The following is a 22,187-nucleotide window of genomic DNA, read 5'->3' as shown; positions in this document are numbered from 1 at the left end:
ATAAAGTGACATTTTTATTATAAATGGGCCCTAAGTGTTAGGATATTTCCCTTCTCCGCTCCCCCAAAATTATTGTGATATACGTGCAGTAGAATGCATTTAATAGTCTCAGAGCTTAAGGAATAATGAAATAAAATCCCATATACTGACCACAACATTGAGGTATAAAACTACCATCCGATATACTTGCCACCACATGTAGTTACTGAACATGTGAAAAGTGACTAGCTCAAAAAGAGATGTCCCGTAAGTGTAAAATACACACCTGATTTTTCAAAAATGTAAGATATCTAATATTTTTATATCCATTACATGTTGAAGTATTATCTTGATATTTAAGGTTAAATGGCTGCTAGAAAATGACACTATGTGTCTCACTTTGGTGGTTCGTGTTATCTTTCTGTTGACCAGAGCTGCAATGTTACTAATACTTTTTAAAAACATTTTATTTTGAAATATTACAGATTCACAGAAAGTGTCAAAAGAAATGTACAGGGATGACCCATGCACCTTCACCCAGCCTTCTCTCTACTTGCAACAACTTGTATAATGGCAGTATGACATCAAAACTAGGAAATTGGCATTGGTGCAATCCACAGAGCTCATACAGCTGCGTGCTTTTGATTGAAGACTTTATATCTTCAGTCTGCTCTTGACTAGAGTGATGCCTTCTCTCCTATTCATTTGTTCATTAAATATATTAATAAAAATACATTTACATTCTTCATGCCAGGCATTGTTCTAGGCACTGGAAAGCCAATGATAAGTATGAAAGACCAGGTCTGCCCTTATAGAGCTTTTATTCTAGTTTGGATGGCAGAAGAAAAAAAAATAAATTGTAATATGATGTCAGATAATGCCATGCCAAGACATATGATGATTTTCTCAAGGAAAGGCACTTTTGTGATTCAGTTTTGAGCTGAACTAGTTGATTTTTTTCACAGGACACCATTTTTACATTGAAAGAACTTGAAAGAATGATTGAAAGACAAATTATGGTTATTCATACTTTGGTACTGGGAGTTTTTTTTTTTTAAGTAAACGAAGTGAGCCTGTAACTTCAAAGAAACGATTGACAGTATTTTTTGCCAGTAATATAAATCAAGCTCACATGGGAAATTTTAGAACTTTAGAAAATTTTTATCAACTACTATAAGCTTCACAGATTTCTAATTCTGTTGATATTAATGTGATTTTTTTTTAATTATAGAAGGAAATATATCAGCATTTTGTAGACCTGCATAACTCAGTGAAACAACATTTCCTAAATGGCCAAAGCATAATGTTTCAAAATCACGCATGGGCAAAATCTCCATTCAAAGTACAAGGTAGACTGGTGCATTTTCATGTAACAATATAAAAAGTACATTGAGATGTACCTTTAAGTAACTTCCTGTTGTCCAGGTTGGGTGCAGTATCAAAGAAGAATGTCTACGGTATCTGTAAAGGTTATTAATACTCTTCCTTTTTGTACTATGTATCTGCGTGAGGCTAGATTTTCTTCACATACTTCAGCCAAAACAATACATTGCAACAGACTGAATGCAGAAGCTGCTAAGAGAATCCAGCTGACTTTTTTTCAGGCAGACATTAAAGAGGTTTATAAAAAATGTCATTCTTTTCACTATATATTTTTAAAACATAGTTTTTAAATTAAAAATATGTTATATTAACATATAATGCATGTCTTATTTGTATTTTAAAATAAATTAATAAATAAGCTTTACATGTTCTCTCTTAACTTCTAATTTGGAAATACTGATAGATAAAACACACAGTGACGAAAGCTCTTTGGGGATTTCGATAATTACTGAAAGTGTGATGAGGTCCCAAGATCAAAATTTTGTAAAGTGCTGCTCTAGTCTGTACAGCTGGATCAGAGAATCACTTTCTAGGAGGAAGATAGGGAACAATATCCTCTCTGATTCTAAAGTAATAAATGCTAATTATAGCAATATGAGAAATACAGAAAGATATAAAGAGGGAAATAGAAATTACTCATACAGAACTGATGACTATGTATTTTTTCATGAAGTTCCTCCTAATCTCTTTAAATTTTTTAAAAGAAAGTTAGAAGTCTGTGTCCAGTCAAGAAAATATGGAAATTAAATACAGGGAAATGTGTCCAAAGATACTGAAAGGTTGAGAAAGCAAAAAGAGGACACTGAGATAACTGATAACATTAGTAACTGCAGGAAGAAGCTTCCTCTAGAGTTGGGTGAACAAAAGAGAAGAGATGGGGTGAGCGAGCTTAGAGGACAGTCCCTCCATGGCTGGGAGGTTTAGCTATAAAATGGAGGATGAGAATTAAATCACCTACTTCACCAACCATGAGATTAAAAATTATGAAAGGTCTTTACTTTCAAACCAGAAAGCACTGTTCACATATACACACATACACACACACACACACACACACACACAGATTTTTAGATTTTAAAACAAAGACCAAAATCCGTGATTCAACAAATCACAGGCAACAATCCAGGGTGAGAGCCCATTCTTCTTGAGAAAGACAAGGGATCCTTGAGTTTTCTTTAAGTCTGTGAAGCCTGGTGATGCCAGGGAGGGAGGGAGAGACCAGGCTGAAGCTTGGTTCAAACTAAAGAGCATCTAGTGGAGCTTCCATCCCTCAGCATCTCTCAGAAATCCAAGCATAGTGAACTGTCTAGTGGTGGCACCATGCTACCTCCTCTTTCCTTTCTTAATTTTTCACTTTCTCTCTTTGCCTCTCCTCATTTCACCTCTTTTATTCTCACTCTTCCTTATCACTTTGGTTTCCTAGTATCTCCTAATATCAAAGTGTTTCATCCATGTCTCCACCCACCGCCCCCGCCCCCCCCCCCCAAAAAAAAAGAAAGAAAGAAAAAGATCAGCTTCTGGGAAAATGCCTAAGAACACAATTTCTATGCTCCTAGCGAAAAAAACAAAAAAACAAAAAAAACCACACCAAGCACTCTCTTCCTTCTTCTGAAAAAGCAGAGGACATTTCCCCTTTATTGAACTCTCCTTTTGGAGGGTCACCTGGGCTGTAGGGCACAGTGTTTCAGAGAGTCAGATATGGAAAAAACCAAACTACCCAGTTTGATCCTGGTGGTGAGACCTTGGGCAAGTCACTTAGCCTTTCTGGGCTTCATGCTCTACCACTGAAACACAGATGTAGTACTTAGTATCTACTTCATAGAGTTGTTGTGAGAATTGAATGAATTCACATCTCTAAAGTACTTAGAATCCTATCCATAGTGAGTATTCAAAAATAAGAGCTGACATCATTATTGCTATTATTATTATTTAGAATTAGACAATCCTTGTCTCTACTGTATGAGTTGAGTAATTTGGCTCCACGTGGTTTGATATGTTACAGAGGCTCATAAAAATGTCTCTTTGGGGGAAGAAAAAGAATAGTTAATATATTATACATCATGGCATTTCCTTCAGATATTTTTATTAAAAAAAATTACATACTTCTGCTTTTGCTTTTCTTAAACCAACAGCATACGAGGCAGCACAGAGCAAGCCACGAGACCCCTGAGCACAGGGAAGCAGCCAGGATGATGGTGGGCCTCTCGGATGGAATTGCAGGTAAGACAGCAAACAGCCTGGAGCGAGCTGTAAAATTGACCCCTGTTAAAAAAAAAAAAACACAAAAAAACCAAAATAATAACAATAGCATATTAATAAGATGCTAATATAAAATATTGTGGAAAAGATATGGTTACAATAGTACCTGGCACATAGTTGATTCAATAAATATTTATTGAATTAGATGATTCAATGTATGAGTCAATAATAAATCCAAGACTCATATTTCTAAAGAATTTCAAGATTCCAACAATAATATATGATTGTTCTTTCCACTTCTGTCCATTATGATGGGGAATTCTTCCAATGCTCTCCTATTTTCAGACCTTTTTTCTCCACCAGTGCAAAGCTGTAGCTTCACTCTCATGTTCCACTAATTAGAACAGAAGCACTCCGGACTCCAGATTGCGTGAAACTACTTGCTATGACATATGTATCTCATTTCAAATACAACATGTAGCACATCAAAACAAGGGCACAGGGGCTCCTACTATGGAGCCAAGAGAATTTCTAAGGTCCACAAGAATTTTGTTATCTGGAAAACTAGGGGTAGAGCAGGGGTAGATGGATAGAGCCACCGTGGCTATGGATGAAGGGGCAGAATGGCCATTCCCTTCAGAGAGCACGTCTTTCTAAGAACTCGTCTCAAACTCCTCCCTGTTTTGTAGACTGACAAATTTGGTTCTCACTCCATTAGTGTTTTTGAAGCAAGGTAAAAAAGAATCTAAAAAAGCAACAAAACACAACAAACAAACAAACCCTTGTCTATACACACAAAAACCTGTACACACATCTTTGTAGCACCTCAATAACCACCAAAACCTGGAAACAATCCAAATGTTCTTCAACAGATGAATGAATAAACCAACTGTGTTTTCTTCAGGCAATGGAGTAAGACTCAGCCAAAGAGAGAAAGAGAAAAAGAAAAAGGAGTGGGGAGGAGGATGAGGAGGAGAGGGAAGGAGGATGGAGGGAGGGAGGGAGGGAGGGAGGGAGGGAGGAAGGAAGGAAGGAAACTATTAATAACCTGTAACAACTGAGATGAACATCCAAAGCATTATGCTGAGTGAGGAAAGCCCATCTCTAATGGGTACATATGATATGATTCCATTCATATGACGTTTTAGAAAAGACAAAATTATAGAGATGGAGAACAGATCAGTGGTTGCAGGGATTAGTGGGAGGATATGAGGACAGAGGAACAGCATAAGGGAGACTTCTGGGAAATGTTCTGTATCCTGTTGTGGTGGTGATTACATGAATCTATATATATCTTTGAGTTTATAAAATGACCCACCAAAAAAACCATCATTTTTACTGTATGTTATTTCAAAAAATAAAAATTTAAAAACTTTGCCTATAATTTCGGGAATGATACATATGTTCATTATCTTAACTGTGGGGATGGTTTCATGGAAGTATAGATTCATCAAAGCTTATCTAACTGTATGCTTTAAATATGTATAGCTTATCATATGTCGATGATATCTCAAGACAAAAATTTAAAGTCAAAAATAAAACACTTGCCTGTGATCATAAGTTAGTTATAACCAGCATTTTTGAGTAGGTCATTCAAAACAAACAAACCCCAAATCTCTGCTTTCATCTGAATAATTCAGGCAAAAGCAGAGTTTGTATTTTCTCTACTCAAGGAAACACCATGTTTTCTTTGCTGTGCTTTCCTTGGGCTGAACCTGACAATTTGATTGGAGGTCACAGTTAAAGCTCCAGTCTCTTGACTCCTGGCTGACTTGGTCCCAAAGCTACTGTAACAAAATTATCTAGAAATGCTTCTCCTGTGGGTACATCTTATCCTTGAGCCATATTTGGCTTGTTTGTTATCAATTAGTTGCTTTTTATGGGCAACTGAATAAGCTAACTCTAGCCCAGAGACAGGGGTATGGATTTTACTAGGGATTCACAGAATTAAAAACAAAATTCTTTATTCTTTTATCCGTTTTCCAATAACTGCTCAGTGATTGTTTACTTCACCACGTAGATAAGTTACTGTTCTCATTCTTAAGATATTTACAAGCTAATAAATGAAATAAGATACACATACAAATGTTTTCCATACAAATCACAATGTGACCCATGCCACCAGAATAATGCAAATCAATTGCTTTGGAAGGTTATTTTCTAGCAATATGATTGGGGAAAGCTTCCTAGAGGAGAGAGTATCTAGATGGGGATTTGAAGGTTGAGCAAATAAAGACGGAAAAGAGAAAAAAAGCAATCAATGTTGAAAAAAGCACTGCCAGGAAATACTAGGAATCAGTGCAGGAAAGCATGTGAGGCAAATTTTGGTGGGCATTAAATGTCAAAAGCCAAAAGGCCCTTGACAACATTCTGAAGGCAATGAGGTGTCATAGATGGAAAAATTCTGACCTGAGAAGTGGCATGAGCCACCTGGGATATAGAAGATCAAGCCATGGAAGTGTTTAGAACACAAATAATGACAGAGAGGCTGAAGTCAGGCCTAAGGTTTATAAGCCTGGAGCAGTAACCTGAGTCTAAGGGTGAAGACCACCAGTTTTTAAATATTTTTAGCAGCAGAACATTATTTAAATGTAATCTTAGGCAGAATCTCAGTACACTCACTTATTCATAAACAAATATTTATTTGGTTTTTTTTTTTTTTTTTAACACCCGGATGATGTAATGCTGAACTAAGCAGAATTCCTGTCCCTTCTGGGACTTAGGTTCTAATGGGGGACACAGCAGGCAGGCAATAGACAAACAAGCAAATACACAGATACTCTGACGCTGAGTGATGAGTGCCATGCAGAAGTCAGAGAATGGCTGGAGAGGGGAGCAGGGTTGAGACTGTGGTGTAGACAGAGTGAGGCAGAAAAGGGCTCTCTGAGGAGGTGACATTTGAAAAGAAACCTGGGTGAACTGGTGAGTGACCCATGAGAAGTTAGGGAGGAGGAATATTCCAGACTCGGAAACGGCCACTGCAGTTGAGTTTTTCTGGGTTGGGTGGCAGGGTGCATCCCATCTCAGCCCAGCGGCCCTGGAGAACCCCCTAAGAGTCCCATGGCTCCAGGAAATGGTTAGAGAAACCACAGCCTAGACCATGGTAATGACAATGCACGTGGAAAGGCTGGGTGGGAAGTCGGTAGAACAAACTTACAGACACGCTGCCCTCTTGACAGTGTCTCAGGAAGTTCAGAAACAGATAAATGAGCTGGATTAGTCCCCATGTTATAAAGACTTATGAGGATTCCATATATACTTGGTTAGACCTATGTAACTTCTCAGTTCCTCAATTTCTATATTTCCAAAATAGCATAGCGATTATAGTCAATGATACTGTATAATAAACTTCAAAGTTGCTAAGAGACTAGGTCTTAATTGGTCTCACCACAAAAAAGAATGATAATTATGTGATGTGATAATTATGCGATGTGATATAGGTATTAGCTAACACTACAGGGATAATCATATGGCAATATATAAATATATCAAACCAACATGCTGTACACCTTAAACTTATACAATGTTATGTCAATTGTATCTCAGTAGAAAATAAATTCTATATATGTATGTGTATATATATATATATATACATATACATATATATTTAATGAACTAAGTCCTTAATTATAAGTCTTTGGTGTATCTATGGAACTGAAGAAATGTATGTCTTTGTATGCAGTGATTAATGAAACATTGATTAAAGTGACATCTATTTCCACTTAAAAACATAAAGACATGGACAATCTTGGAAACTTTAGAAGGACAGATTGCCAATTTCCATGATCTAAATAAAATCAGGAATCACATCTGCCATTATCTGCCATCTCTGGGCATTAAGCAGATGTTGAATTCTGTCCTTTTTCTTCAGTTTTAAGAAAAATAAATAAATAATGAGACAAAAAAATAGTAAAATAGGAATAATGATGTGTTCCTCTCTCTAAGGGAGAAGAGGGAAAATAATGAAAATGATTGTAAGTCTTCTGCTTGATTCAGGGATGAAGCAACAATTACAGTCCCATGAATCAATGCTTGTCACAGCTATTCTGTTGGAGCTTATTAAAAAGGAGAAATGTCATTGAGTGGCCTATCAATGTGAGGATGAGAGCTGCTTTCCCAAATAATTCCAGCCTTAGACATTGATACACCTGGAAACGAGGAGTCACTCTCAGGACCTGTACTGGTAATGAACATGTGGCTATGGGGTCACAGAAGTGCAGGCCTTCTGATGTTTTCTATTTCTCTTCCATCTTCTCTCTTCTCACTTAAACAGAGCCTCACCTCATAGAGTCAGTCTTGAAAATTACGAAGAATAATTTAAGGAAAATTCTAAAGGAAAACTTCTCAAGACGATTCCTCATTTAGGGGACTTTACAAGCTGAAGGTGGAAATTAAAGGAAGCAGTAGTCCAGTAAATGTGAACACCAGGGCCAGTTCAAAATCACACTGTCACTGAGAAGCTTCTGTCTACACTATAGTTTACATTCAGTTGTATAACTTATGCCTTAAAATAAACTTGATGAAGTATTTAGTCTTAGTTAACCACTGAGGAAACTGGAGGGCAATGGCCTTTTAAATATGCAACAAATCGGGACCAAAATATCCAGCTCTGCACGTGTCACACTTCAAAACATATCCTTGGGAATCCCATGGTCAAGGCGCTGAACATTCTTTTCCATGAATCTGTACTTACATCAGGACAACGTCTTAGGTATTAAAAGAATAGCTGCCCTACAGAATTAATAATACTACCTGACCCCAGATGATATTCCCTTTGTGAAGAAAAATTGTCTAAAACTTGGAACTGAGAGAAAAATAATGATTACATATCTTAACAATATCATACTGGAGCATTTTCGAACAAGCCCATCCAAGGTTTTTCAAATTCTCTGGAACACACTTTTGTTTGACTTAATATTCAATATTTAGGGGTCCAGTCTTGTGAATTTGTAGAAGATTGGTAAGCTGCAAGTGATTTTCATCCAGTAAGAATGGAAGTGATATTTGTAGACATGCAACTCAAAGATTAGAGTTTGATTGCCCTGTATCCAATTTAGCAAACTGATTTCAAAGCAGTCCTTTCCAGGCTATAAACCTTGCCATCCTCCTGGTTCCCTCATTAAAGAGTAAAGTAACTTGTTGACAAGTACTCATTATATATTTTCATGAGAGCCATATTTTTAACTTTTTGAAAAGTATACTGGTGGTTTGAATTTAAGTTTCATGAAGGAGAACTAATACCTGGCCTTAGTTAAATATTTGTTGTTGGGCTTCAGACACCTCACATCAAAACATTTAATTTCCTTTGCCATTTCCAATATCTAAGCAGTTTAAATCCACTCATGATTGTTCTAGTGTATTTTTTAAAACTTTGCATTATCACAGCTGTGCATTAACTACTTTCCACAACTGCATGTCTTAAGTACCAGACTAATTTCCCTGACTCAAATTAATAATTGATTATAATTATCTACCTTTCAGTCCAAACGTGATGTTAGTATTTTTAGAATTCTTTCAGATGCTCTCTTAGGTGAGGAGGGTTTTTTTCTGGTAAATTACAAGATTGGATGCAATATTTAAATCACTTTTTTCAAGTGGTAATTCTGTGTCTCTATCAAAGTTCAATCCTTTATAAAAAGGATGTCCAAAACTGGACTCTCACCACTCCTCTGTGGGTGCAGCCTGGACTCTACCCATCATGGAAATGGGAGAGTAGTATTTTTCATAAGCTCATCTGGCTTTGAAGTTTAAGTAACATATTATTTACTACGAAGTTATTGAATAGTATTACACTTTAATAAAGCAAAATTTGTCAAGAATACTTCCAAAGGGAGAAGGTTTCTCTTTAATGTTTTGTCAAGAAGAACTGGATCATATAAGCAATTTACACACACCTTATACCTACACTTCTAAAGTACCAGGATATTGAATGGGTATAGTCACCATTTTAAAGGTGGGGGTGGGGCAGTGGATGAGGAGGGCAGGACTGAAAGATAAGATTTCATAATACTCGATACCCCAGGACTCTCCTTATAAATTAAAATTCTTAAATTAATACCCAACCAAATTACATCAAATGTCATAGAAAAAAAAATAGAACATTCAAAGTAAATTTTAATAACTAGAGGAAAATGTACATTTGGATTCTTGCTTACCATGATTCTCATGAGGCTTAATTTCTAGTGTTCTTGCTTCTCACACCTTAATGATACAACCAAGAGAATTTTTTCTCTAAACTACAATGACTTCTTATTCGTGATAGAAGCTAGTCCCATTATAAAGGAGAAGGGGTTATATTTTTTTTTAAAAAAGGAACAGATAATAAAAACACACTGTGCTGAAATTACCTGGAGGGGAAGTGACAGTAAAAATAAAGTGCCAATTTGACCCAGAGATCAAAACTGCCAAGTTGGAGAACCTCACATAACCATCTTGAGTTTCTGCCTGAGTATATCCTACAAATAAACACAAAACCAAAAAGTGAATGTTAGTTACCTACACAAGAGTGATTTCTTCAAGTCTTCCCTGTAGAGAGGCAAATGAACAATATAGAAAAAAAAATTTAATTGAAGAGGTTACTAAATCCATCAGGCTTCTCTTAGACAAATCTTGGAACCAAATAATCCAAGATAGAATAATAACAACAACAGCCAACATATATTGAAAACTTACTATGCCAGACGTTGTGCTTTATATTAATCATTGTACATAAACTACACAACCCTATAAACTATACTATTACCAATATTCTAGAGATTAAGAAATAGACTCAGGGGCTTCCCTGGTGGCACAGTGGTTGAGAGTCTGCCTGTCGATGCAGGGGACACGGGTTCGAGCCCTGGTCTGGGAAGATCCCACATGCCGCGGAGCAGCTAGGCCCGTGAGCCACAATTACTGAGCCTGCGCGTCTGGAGCCTGTGCTCCGCAACAAGAGAGGCCGCGATAGTGAGAGGCCCGCACACCACGATGAAGAGTGGCCCCCACTTGCCGCAATTAGAGAAAGCCCTCGCACAGAAACGAAGACGCAACACCAGCCATAAATAAATAAATAAATAAATAAATAAATAAATAAATAGACTCAGGAAAGGTTAAATTACATGGTGAGGGGGTTATAGCTCAAATCTGCCTGTTTTCAAAGTTTGTATTCTTAGCCACTATTATATACTGACTATTTAAATGTCTCTCAAGAAAGAAAGTCTACTCTCTTTCTAGGTGGTCAGTTTCTAGGCTCTGCCTCTCTTCTATTCAAGGGATCTGTGGTTTATGCGGTGACAGAGTTAGGCCAATAGATCAGGACCACAGCAATGCATCAAATCAAGAGTGATAAAGGCTACCCTGTTCAGCAACTTGGATTGTCTGGGCTATGGTTTCCCTGAATAAAATGCAAAAAGGAAAGCTGACATCTTCTAACAATAGGCCATCCATTTATAAAGTAAAAGAAGGAAACTTAGCTCTGGATCCCATTCACAATGCCTTTAATTAGTCTTCTGACTCCACTATCCTCAAATTACTTTGCTAATTAACAGCTGCTCCATTTCACTCTGGAAATGTCACTATGATTGGTATGATGGACAATGAGATAGGAGAGTGGTCCTAACGTTTAAAAATTGGTTTGGGATCTTTAAGGCTGAAAGGTATCATAAAGATAGAATATGCATAGTGTTCTATTTCTCAATTCAATTGCTCAATCCTTTTTGGGAAAACATTGTCTTTCTTCATCAATTTTGCAGAGCTAATTAAAATTTCCTTTTTCAGAAACATCCTTTCCTTCATCTCTTCAGAGTCCCAAAATAAATAAAATGCCCAGAAAAAATGGAAATAAATAAGCCAAGACTCAAATAAATGATAGGCACCAAGACAAATGCCATTTATACTCTTTAAAACCTATATGCATCAAAATTATGGTCAATAAACTCTTGCAAACAATGAACTGCAGAGTACAGATGTTCAACATGAAATCATTTGCTACAGTTTTCCCTTTGACAAACGTTCTTATTGTTCCCATCTTTGGAGGAATACAAAGCAGCATTTAATCGAAATGTGTCTGGCGAGCACAGTGAGTCTGCCTCATAGAACAGCCGCCAAACTGCCTAATGGAAAGTACTTTAGCTCCAAATGGGTTGCTTTTGTGTTAAATACCAAGCTTGCCTCAGAGATCTCTACAAGATTCCCATATATATCTACGATATTCTCAGCTTTGAAGCATATGTGCCCCAAAGCTGAGGCAGTTTGCTGCCAAGTACAGTACATTACTCCAGGGTTCATCATATCTCTGGAATGGTAATTGTAAAATAGACAAAGTCATTGACAGCCGCCCCTGATCAAAGCTGGTCCTGGCTGAGGGAACCTGGGAGGAGATGGGGTGTTGGGCTTCACACAAGATTGAAGCTGATGACATGCTTTATCAGGGAATGCTACTTGAATGTGATTCTGTAGGGCATAGGGTTTCTAAAAAATACTTTCACCCCCAAAACTATCCCTCTTACCCCTAAGCTATCCACACTAGCAAACTGTTACATCATTAATGGTGAGAGTTTATTTTTTGTATTTAAGAACACATTTTTTCTACAACTAGGATCTATAGCTAAATATCAAAGGATCTGAAGGACCCTAAAATAATTGTCTTTGTGTATATAAACCCACTTTTGGTTATAACCTCTTTTTTCTTTTTGACCTGAAGAGGATTTATTGAGACAAAGGAACATGAAGTTAAACTGCAGAACAAAAGATTTAGGCTAGACATATAGACCGGGTTTTGTTGTTGTTAATTTATTTTTCTGCAGGAAATACTTAGAATAAGTTAGGTAATCCATGCCAAATGGTTTTGCTTCCATTCTTTCTGAAGTTAAGGAGAAATATTTCATGATGGCTTCAAGAGATACTTTCAATCATTGAAACAGAGTGTTTGGTGATGTGGGCATTCTACAAAGAAAATGACACAACATTTTTTTCCTATTTCATGACACTCACACACATGCACAAAAACGTGTGCATATAAGATGACCTCAGCCCATTCCTCATACGCTCTCATTGAATCTCCCAAAGAGGACAATGGTGACTATACTGATCCAGGAGAGTCAGTTAGCTTGAGCATGAGTTGGTGTTAATGGAGGAAAATAACAAATGGCTTCATGACTCATTCATTTTGCATGATCCAATATGATTCTAAGCTAGACAGTGATGATATCCTTGGGATAACAGAGAGGAAACCAATGAAGAATTGGGAGGAGTATGTGTCAGGAGTTGGGCACAGTAAAGTATGGAGGCTGAGTAAGGTATAGTAGAGGAGTAGGTATGTTGAGAAGACATACTGAGAAGACAAAAAAACACACAGCAGGTGAAGGAGCAGGGTCAAAACACACCAGACCTAACAAATGAAGAGGAAATAGGCAGTCTACCTGAAAAAGAATTCAGAATAATGATAGTAAAGATGATCCAAAATCTTGGAAATAGAATAGACAAAATGCAAGAAACATTTAACAAGGATGTAGAAGAACTAAAGAGGAACCAAGCAACGATGAAAAACACAATAAATGAAATTAAAAATACTCTAGACGGGATCAATAGCAGAATAACTGAGGCAGAAGAACGGATAAGTGACCTGGAAGATAAAATAGTGGAAATAACTACTGCAGAGCAGAATAAAGAAAAAAGAATGAAAAGAACTGAGGACAGTCTCAGAGACCTCTGGGACAACATTAAATGCACCAGTATTCGAATTACAGGGGTCCCAGAAGAAGAAGAGAAAAAGAAAGGGACTGAGAAAATATTTGAAGAGATTATAGTTGAAAACTTCCCTAATATGGGAAAGGAAATAGTTAATCAAGTCCTGGAAGCACAGAGAGTCTCATACAGGATAGATCCAAGGAGAAACACACCAAGACACATATTAATCAAACTATCAAAAATTAAATATAAAGAAAACATATTAAAAGCAGCAAGGGAAAAACAACAAATAACACACAAGGGAATCCCCATAAGGTTAACAGCTGATCTTTCAGCAGAAACTCTGCAAGCCAGAAGGGAGTGGCAGGATATACTTAAAGTGTTGAAGGAGAAAAACCTACAACCAAGGTTACTCTACCCAACAAGGATCTCATTCAGATTTGATGGAGAAATTAAAACCTTTACAGACAAGCAAAAGCTGAGAGAGTTCAGCACCACCAAACCAGCTTTACAACAAATGCTAAAGGAACTTCTCTAGGCAAGAAACACAAGAGAAGGAAAACACCTACAATAACAAACCCAAAATATTTAAGAAAATGGGAATAGGAACATACATATCGATAATTACCTTAAATGTAAATGGATTAAATGCTCCCACCAAAAGACACAGACTGGCTGAATGGATACAAAAACAAGACCCATATATATGCTGTCTACAAGAGACCCACTTCAGACCTAGAGACACATATAGACTGAAAGTGAGGGGATGGAAAAAGATATTCCATGCAAATGGAAATCAAAAGAAAGCTGGAGTAGCAATTCTCATATCAGACAAAATAGACTTTAAAATAAAGACTATTACAAGAGACAAAGAAGGACACTATATAATGATCAAGGGATCGATCCAAGAGGAAGGTATAACAATTGTAAATATTTATGCACCCAACATAGGAGCACCTCAATACATAAGGCAAATACTAACAGCCATAAAAGGGGAAATCGACAGTAACACAATCATAGTAGGGGACTTGAACACCCCACTTTCACAAATGGACACATCATCCAAAATGAAAATAAATAAGGAAACACAAGCTTTAAATGATACATTAAACAAGATGAACTTAATTGATATTTATAGGACATTCCACCCAAAAACAACAGAATACACATTTTTCTCAAGTGCTCATGGAACATTCTCCAGGATAGATCATATCTTGGGTCACAAATCAAGCCTTGGTAAATTTAAGAAAATTGAAATCGTATCAAGTATCTTTTCCGACCACAATGCTATGAGACTAGATATCAATTACAGGAAAAGATCTGTAAAAAATACAAACACATGGAGGCTACACAATACACTACTTAGTAACAAAGTGATCACTGAAGAATTCAAAGGGGAAATCAAAAAATACCTAGAAACAAATGACAATGGATACACGACGACCCAAAACCTATGGGATGCAGCAACAGCAGTTCTAAGAGGGAAGTTTATAGCAATACAAACCTACATCAAGAAACAGGAAACATCTCGAATAAACAACCTAACCTTGCACCTAAAGCAATTAGAGAAAGAAGAGCAAAAAAACCCCAAAGCTAGCAGAAGGAAAGAAATCATAAAGATCAGATCAGAAATAAATGAAAAAGAAATGAAGAAAACAATAGCAAAAATCAATGAAACTAAAAGCTGGTTCTTTGAGAAGATAAACAAAATTGATAAACCATTAGCCAGACTCATCAAGAGAAAAAGGGAGAAGACTCAAATCAATAGAACTAGAAATGAAAAAGGAGAAGAAACCACTGACACTGCAGAAATACAAACGATCATGAGAGATTACGACAAGCAACTCTATGCCAATAAAATGGACAACCTGGAAGAAATGGACAGATTCTTAGAAATGCACAACCTGCTGAGACTGAACCAGGAAGAAATAGAAAATATGAACAGACCAATCACAAGCTCTGAAATTGAAACTGTGATTAAAAATCTTCCAACAAACAAAAGCCCAGGACCAGATGGCTTCACAGGCAAATTCTACCAAACATTTAGAGAATAGCTAACACCTATCCTTCTCAAACTCTTCCAAAATATTGCAGAGGGAGGAACACTCTCCAACTCATTCTACGAGGCCACCATCACCCTGATACCAAAACCAGACAAAGATGTCACAAAGAAAGAAAACTACAGGCCAATATCACTGATGAACATAGATGCAAAAATCCTCAACAAAATACTAGCAAACAGAATCCAACAGCACATTAAAAGGATCATACACCATGATCAAGTGGGGTTTATTCCAGGAATGCAAGGATTCTTCAATATACGCAAATCAATCAACGTGATACACCATATTAACAAATTGAAGGAGAAAAACCGTATGATCATCTCAATAGATGCAGAGAAAGCTTTCGACAAAATTCAACACCCATTTACGATAAAAGCCCTGCAGAAAGTAGGCATAGAGGGAACTTTCCTCTAATAAAGGCCATATATGACAAACCCACAGCCAACATTGTCCTCAATGGTGAAAAACTGAAACCATTTCCACTAAGATCAGGAACAAGACAAGGTTGCCCACTCTCACCACTATTATTCAACATAGTTTTGGAAGTGTTAGCCACAGCAATCAGAGAAGAAAAAGAAATAAAAGGAATCCAAATCGGAAAAGAAGAAGTAAAGCTGTCACTGTTTGCAGATGACATGATACTATACATAGAGAATCCTAAAACTGCCACCAGAAAAACTACTAGAGCTAATCAATGAATTTGGTAAAGTAGCAGGATACAAAATTAATGCACAGAAATCTCTTGCATTCCTATATACTAATGATGAAAAATCTGAAAGTGAAATTAAGAAAACACTCCCGTTTACCATTGCAACAAAAAGAATAAAATATCTAGGAATAAACCTACCTAAGGAGACAAAAGACCTGTATGCAGAAAATTATAGGACACTGATGAAAGAAATTAAAGATGATACAAACAGATGGAGAGATATACCATGTTCTTGGATTGGAAGAATCAACATTGTGAAAATGACTCTACTACCCAAAGCAATCTACAGATTCAATGCAATCCCTATCAAACTACCACTGGCATCTTTCACAGAACTAGAACAAAAAATTTCACAATTTGTATGGAAACACAAAAGACCCTGAATAGCCAAAGCAATTTTGAGAACAAAAAATGGAGCTGGAGGAATCAGGCTCCCTGACTTCAGACTATGTTACAAAGCTACAGTAATCAAGACAGTGTGGTACTGGCACAAAAACAGAAATATAGATCAATGGAACAGGATAGAAAGCCCAGAGATAAACCCACGCACATATGGTCACCTTATCTTTGATAAAGGAGGCAAGCATATACAGTGGAGAAAAGACAGCCTCTTCAATAAGTGGTGCTGGGAAAATTGGACAGGTACATGTAAAAGTATGAAATTAGAACACTCCCTGACACCATACACAAAAATAAACTCAAAATGGATTAAAGACCTAAGTGTAAGGCCAGACACTATCAAACTCTTAGAGGAAAACATAGGCAGAACACTCTATGACATAAATCACAGCAAGATCTTTTTTGACCCACCTCCTACAGTAATGGAAATAAAGACAAAAATAAACAAATGGGACCTAATGAAACTTAAAAGCTTTTGCACAGCAAAGGAAACCATAAACAAGACAAAAAGACAACCCTCAGAATGGGAGAAAATATTTGCAAATGAAGCAACTGACAAAGGATTAATCTCCAAGATTTACAAGCAGCTCATGCAGCTCAATAACAAAAAAACGAACAACCCAATCCAAAAATGGGCAGAAGACCTAAATAGACATTTCTCCAAAGAAGATATACAGATTGCCAACAGACACATGAAAGAATGCTCAACATCATTAATCATTAGAGAAATGCAAATCAAAACTACAATGAGGTATCATCTCACACCAGTCAGAATGGCCATCATCAAAAAATCTAGAAACAATAAATGCTGGAGAGGGTGTGGAGAAAAGGGAACACTCTTGCACTGTTGGTGGGAATGTAAATTGATACAGCCACTATGGAGAACAGTGGCTGTTTTGTTTGTTAAAGTTTTGTTTGTTAAAGTGTTTTGTTTGTTAAAGTTTTCTTTAAAAACTAAAAATAGAATTACCATATGACCCAGCAATCCCACTACTGGGCATATACCCTGAGAAAACCATAATTCAAAGAGACACATGCACCCCAATGTTCATTGCAGCACTATTTACAATAGCCAGGTCATGGAAGCAACCTAAATGCCCATCGACAGAAGAATGGATAAAGATGTGGTACATATATACAATGGAATATTACTCAGCCATAAAAAGGAACGAAATTGGGTCATTTGTAGAGATGTGGATGGACCTAGAGACTGTTATACAGAGTGAAGTAAGTCAGAAAGAGAAAAACAAATATCGTATATTAACACATATATGTGGAATCTAGAAAAATGGTACAGATGAACCGGTTTGCAAAGCAGAAATAGAGACACAGATGTAGAGAACAAATGTATGGACACCAAGGGGGGAAAGCGGGGCGGAGGGTGATGGGATGAATTGGGAGATTGGGATTGACATATATACACTAATATGTATAAAATAGATAACTAATAAGAACCTGCTGTATAAAAAATAAATAAAACTCAAAAAAAAAGTTCTGAAATACGTTGCAGCATAGATGAATCTTGAGGACATTATGCTAGGTGAAATCAACCAGTCACAGAAGGACTAACACTGTATGATTTCATGTATATGAAGTATCTAAAATAGTAAAACTTATAGAAGCAAAGAACAGAATGGTGGTTTTTGATTTTCATATGCACAAGCTCCAGGGAAGTAAATGAAGCTAGCAGTGGTACTCGGACTGAACAGGAAGGTAACGGAGGACCAAGAAAGCTGGAGAGGAGAAAATGAGCTCTCAGGGCCTGTTCTGGGCCAGGCGCTTTGCATTTGCCATCACATTTATTCTTTATAACACTGAGAGCCAGTGTTTCTGTTTCCCCATAGAAACCACATTGTACCTATGACTTGATACTGTACCAGAGAATCATCTGTACATGATTAGGGGGCCATGCCCTTTTCCTTACACCATACTGAAGATACGGGTATGACAATAATGCTCCTCACCATGCCGACAGGGGTGGGGGTAGGTGGGCAGATGGTTTGTTAAACATTTCCTGCCAACCTAATGTTCCCTTTTGCAGACACTGGCGTTGTAGACTGGTGGTGAAGGGGATTTCTTCCAAACTAACAAAGATACTGAGTATTAGCGACTTTTGTTATAGATTCCCAAGGGTAGCAAACATTTCTGTGTGGATGCAATTATAGCAGGTCTCTGAATGTCACAGGTACCTACCTCTCAGCATGGAATCTGATGTCCCTTCCAGAGAAACAGAAATGACCCAAGGCTCTGACGGGGGCCCCAACGACTCTACTCTCCGATTCTGGAAACAGGAAAAAAAGGGAAAAGTTGGACTCAGAAGAGAATTTTGTGAAGTTATCTGAAAAAGAAGAGGATTCACACAGAATCTTTTATAAAGCGCACATTCATGAGAAATAAACAAAGGAAAAAAAATAATAAATAAATATTCTTTCTCATGTTAAGAAGACTATATCAAATTAGCTTACTGAGAGGACAGAAGGGAGATTATTGCAAGAAAAGTTGGGGCAGGGCAGTGAAGAGGAGAAAGGAAAGTTAAGTTTACAGAAAAGGAGAGTGGCATGGTGTGTTGAGGGTCAATAAGGAAGGAAAGATTAAGACGACAAAGCAGGAGAGAGTTGGGTGGGTGCCAGGCTAGAGCAGAAGTGTGGACCTCAGGCCCATGGCCTTCATCCCTCTGTAAGCACATCAGGGGAGGCATTTTTAAAGTCAAGAGTGGAAAGCTGATTTGAGTATCGTATTTCACTTTTTCCCCCCTTGATATTAGTAAATACAGACAAGAGAAAATAGTATCAGAGGGCATGGACACTGAAATTAGAATTAAGCACAGAAGCCTCTTGTTGATGCTGTACTTAACCACATACAGGAGAAATCATTTAAAATAACATAGAACTATAATGCAGATGTGATGGCATAAATTCCTTCATTAGCATATGAAATGACTTCTTCAGATACAGATCCAGCACTTGGAGAAGGCGAGATTTCTGAGAAGATACATGAGACCTACTGTAAGAATTTGCTTGAGGAGAAAAAGTATCAGAATTCTATTTTTACCCTTGATCAAATTCTGGACATTTATAGAAAGTGGAAGGAAAGCAGGCTGTGAAATGGAAGGAAAATAATGAAAGTAGTTAGATGTTCTAAGTGCACCAAATGTCACAGGGTGGGCACTCTTTACATGTGTATCGTGAAGATGATGGAATATGAAACATGCGCCAAATACAACATGGTACTCCGCTCTAAATAAAGATTGTTACCTGTGCACAAGGTACCTGCTTATCCAGAAAAACGAGCTGTGGCTGTACTGTAAGTTCTTTTCCCACTTCTCCATCTGAAGGCTGGACTAGGACTGAAAGACCATAGGGCCGAATATATATCAAGTTCCCAGTTTCGAAATTGCTTGTATTTCTGGCACATGTTAAAAAAGAAAAGAATACATGCCTAAGATTACAGATATCATATCACTGCAGTAGCTTTTTTCCATAATACATTATTACCAGTGAGAAGATTTGCCTTTGCCTTTGTTTCTAGAAACTGAATAATACACTGTATAGCAAACATGACCTTATAACTAAAGAATAATTATATATTTACTTTATATGTTTGCTTTGCCATAGGAAAGAATGCACTGGTTGGGGCGAGGTGGGGGGGGGAGGTGGGAGGAGCACATATTATGAACTTAGATTTTTATCACAATTTGTTCATATCAGCTCCAAAAAAGCCTTAGTGAGGCAACTTATCAGACTAAAATATTTAGAAGGTGGGGATATGTTCTAAGTACGCTAGTAAACCAGCTCTCCCCCAAGAGGTGCTAGTGTTTTCCAATTTCCACAGTATAAATACATTCACCATGGCTAATTCTGTGGTACCAAGATGACGTCACCGAAAAGAACTGGAAAGAGGTGCCTGGGAGCAACCTCCCACACCACTGTTTCACATGGAATCGCTCATTTAATCTCACGACAACCCTTTCATACTCATCGTCTCCACAGGATGCTTGCGCTAAATAGAATCGACAACTGTGGAATTCATTGATTAATTGATTACAGTTGAATGAAGTCCTTAGGGAGAATAATACTTATTTATAATTAATATATGCTGAGCACTTACACCCTGTACCAAGTACTATTCTATGCTTTCCACCTGTAAACTCATTGCATCTTTAAAGTGACACTATGACATAGGTACTCTTATTTGCACATGAAGAAACTGAGGTCCAAAAAGGCTTAAGTATTTTGCCAAAGGTCTTACCAAGAGTAAGTGTATGTCCAAGGTCTAGAGCTATACTGTTTTTCATCTCTTTTGAGCACATTAATTGCTGATGTGACTTAGCAATAAAATGGAATAATTATAAAATAAAATAGTTACGTAATTCATGATACCTCAAAACATCTTTTTACCAGAGCTTCGGTATTTTTGAAGACCAAGGCAGCTCTATTAAACGAATATTCTGGGTTATACACCTATTGTCCCATTAAGCCTATTGTGTATTACACATCAGAGGCATGCAGTAGAGTTTTAGCAATTAAATGGAGATATATAGACACCATATATCACATATATTACCCTAATATAGGGTAACAGATTACCCTCAAAACACCCTAGGTCAGGTCTAACAAGATTTGATTTTTTTTTTTTTAAATAGTAGCCTACCCAACCCTCAATTAAATGCTTGTGAGTCAACTACTTGATCCCCTAATCTTTTTTTTTTTTCTTATGTGAAGAGAAAAGGATATTTATTTTAACAGAGAGTGTATGTGAGGTAAAGGTGACAATTAGTCCTAAGAAGAGGAAACAGTGGAAGAACAAATACAGAGGATCACAAACTATGAAGTTTCTGTAGGGACCAGTTTCCCTCTCTCCTGAGAATCCTGGAAAATGGGGGATGGGGCATGTGTGGTCCTACGAATCCCTTTTGGTCATTTACCACCTAAGGCCCTGATCTCTGCTAGAATCACTCACTGGGAATTCAACATAGACTAGTCTGATCATCATTTATTAGTTTGCTTAGCCTGAATGAGTAAGGCTCCTTTTTATTTAAAGAAAAAATTGAAATCATATTTTAAAACTCCATGCTATTCATTGCATCCTTCTATGGCTCCTAGGTTATCGGAAAATTCTAACATTGTTACCAGATGCTATTTCTCCACTGGCCTATTTCTTAAAAGATTTCTGATGCAGGACAGGATGCAGGCTGGCCGTGTAGGTTAAAGAAACCAAAAGACTCCATCCAAGGTCCTGACATAAGTACACTGATGTCTAGAGACGAAGGGATGGGAACCAACTGCCTGAACACTTGCTAAAAGGCCCGTCCCTGACACACTTTAAAGTTTATTGTGAGCAAACATCTCTGATTAAATGTAAACAGCATCCCACTGGAGGTCAGAGACTTGCTGCTACAGCATATCCCAAGGTAATATCACTTTAAGCTCCACATAAACTCTTAGGCAGTTTCTAACCTAAAACCTGACCGTAGGTGGTACAGTTTTTTACGATATGTTATAATAGTGCAATAAATCTGTTAGCTTAAAATCGAATCTCCGTGGCCTTTTAGAGAAATCATCATTAAATGCAGGGTCTTGTTAATGATGCCATCGAAGTGAAATTGTTTAATCTGCTAAGGGGGTGAAAGGTCACCAAATGAATTTTTTATAATACATCAACTTGACACGCAATAGGGAAAACTGTAATAGATAAAAGCAAAGGAAAAGGGCACTGTCTTCTTCTGATAGGTCAATAGCAGCCAAGAGAGTCACTCATCCACTTTCCTTTCACAATGGGGCTCCTTTTGC

General features: G+C 37.2%; 1 protein-coding gene across 1 annotated transcript in view; it reads right to left on the bottom strand.

Annotated features, from left to right (window-relative positions):
• Positions 1-22,187, bottom strand: part of PKHD1 (PKHD1 ciliary IPT domain containing fibrocystin/polyductin) — a 432,943-nt gene that overhangs the window by 11,949 nt on the left and 398,807 nt on the right. Inside the window, 4 exon segments of the mRNA XM_036869192.1 lie at positions 3,466-3,624; positions 9,909-10,016; positions 18,592-18,679; positions 19,668-19,803. Coding sequence (XP_036725087.1) covers positions 3,466-3,624; positions 9,909-10,016; positions 18,592-18,679; positions 19,668-19,803 — 491 coding nt within the window.

This window comes from Balaenoptera musculus, chromosome 11 (genome assembly GCF_009873245.2).
Source record: "Balaenoptera musculus isolate JJ_BM4_2016_0621 chromosome 11, mBalMus1.pri.v3, whole genome shotgun sequence".
NCBI classification, from domain to species: Eukaryota; Metazoa; Chordata; class Mammalia; order Artiodactyla; family Balaenopteridae; genus Balaenoptera; species Balaenoptera musculus.
This window is presented reverse-complemented; position numbering and strand designations above follow the sequence as displayed.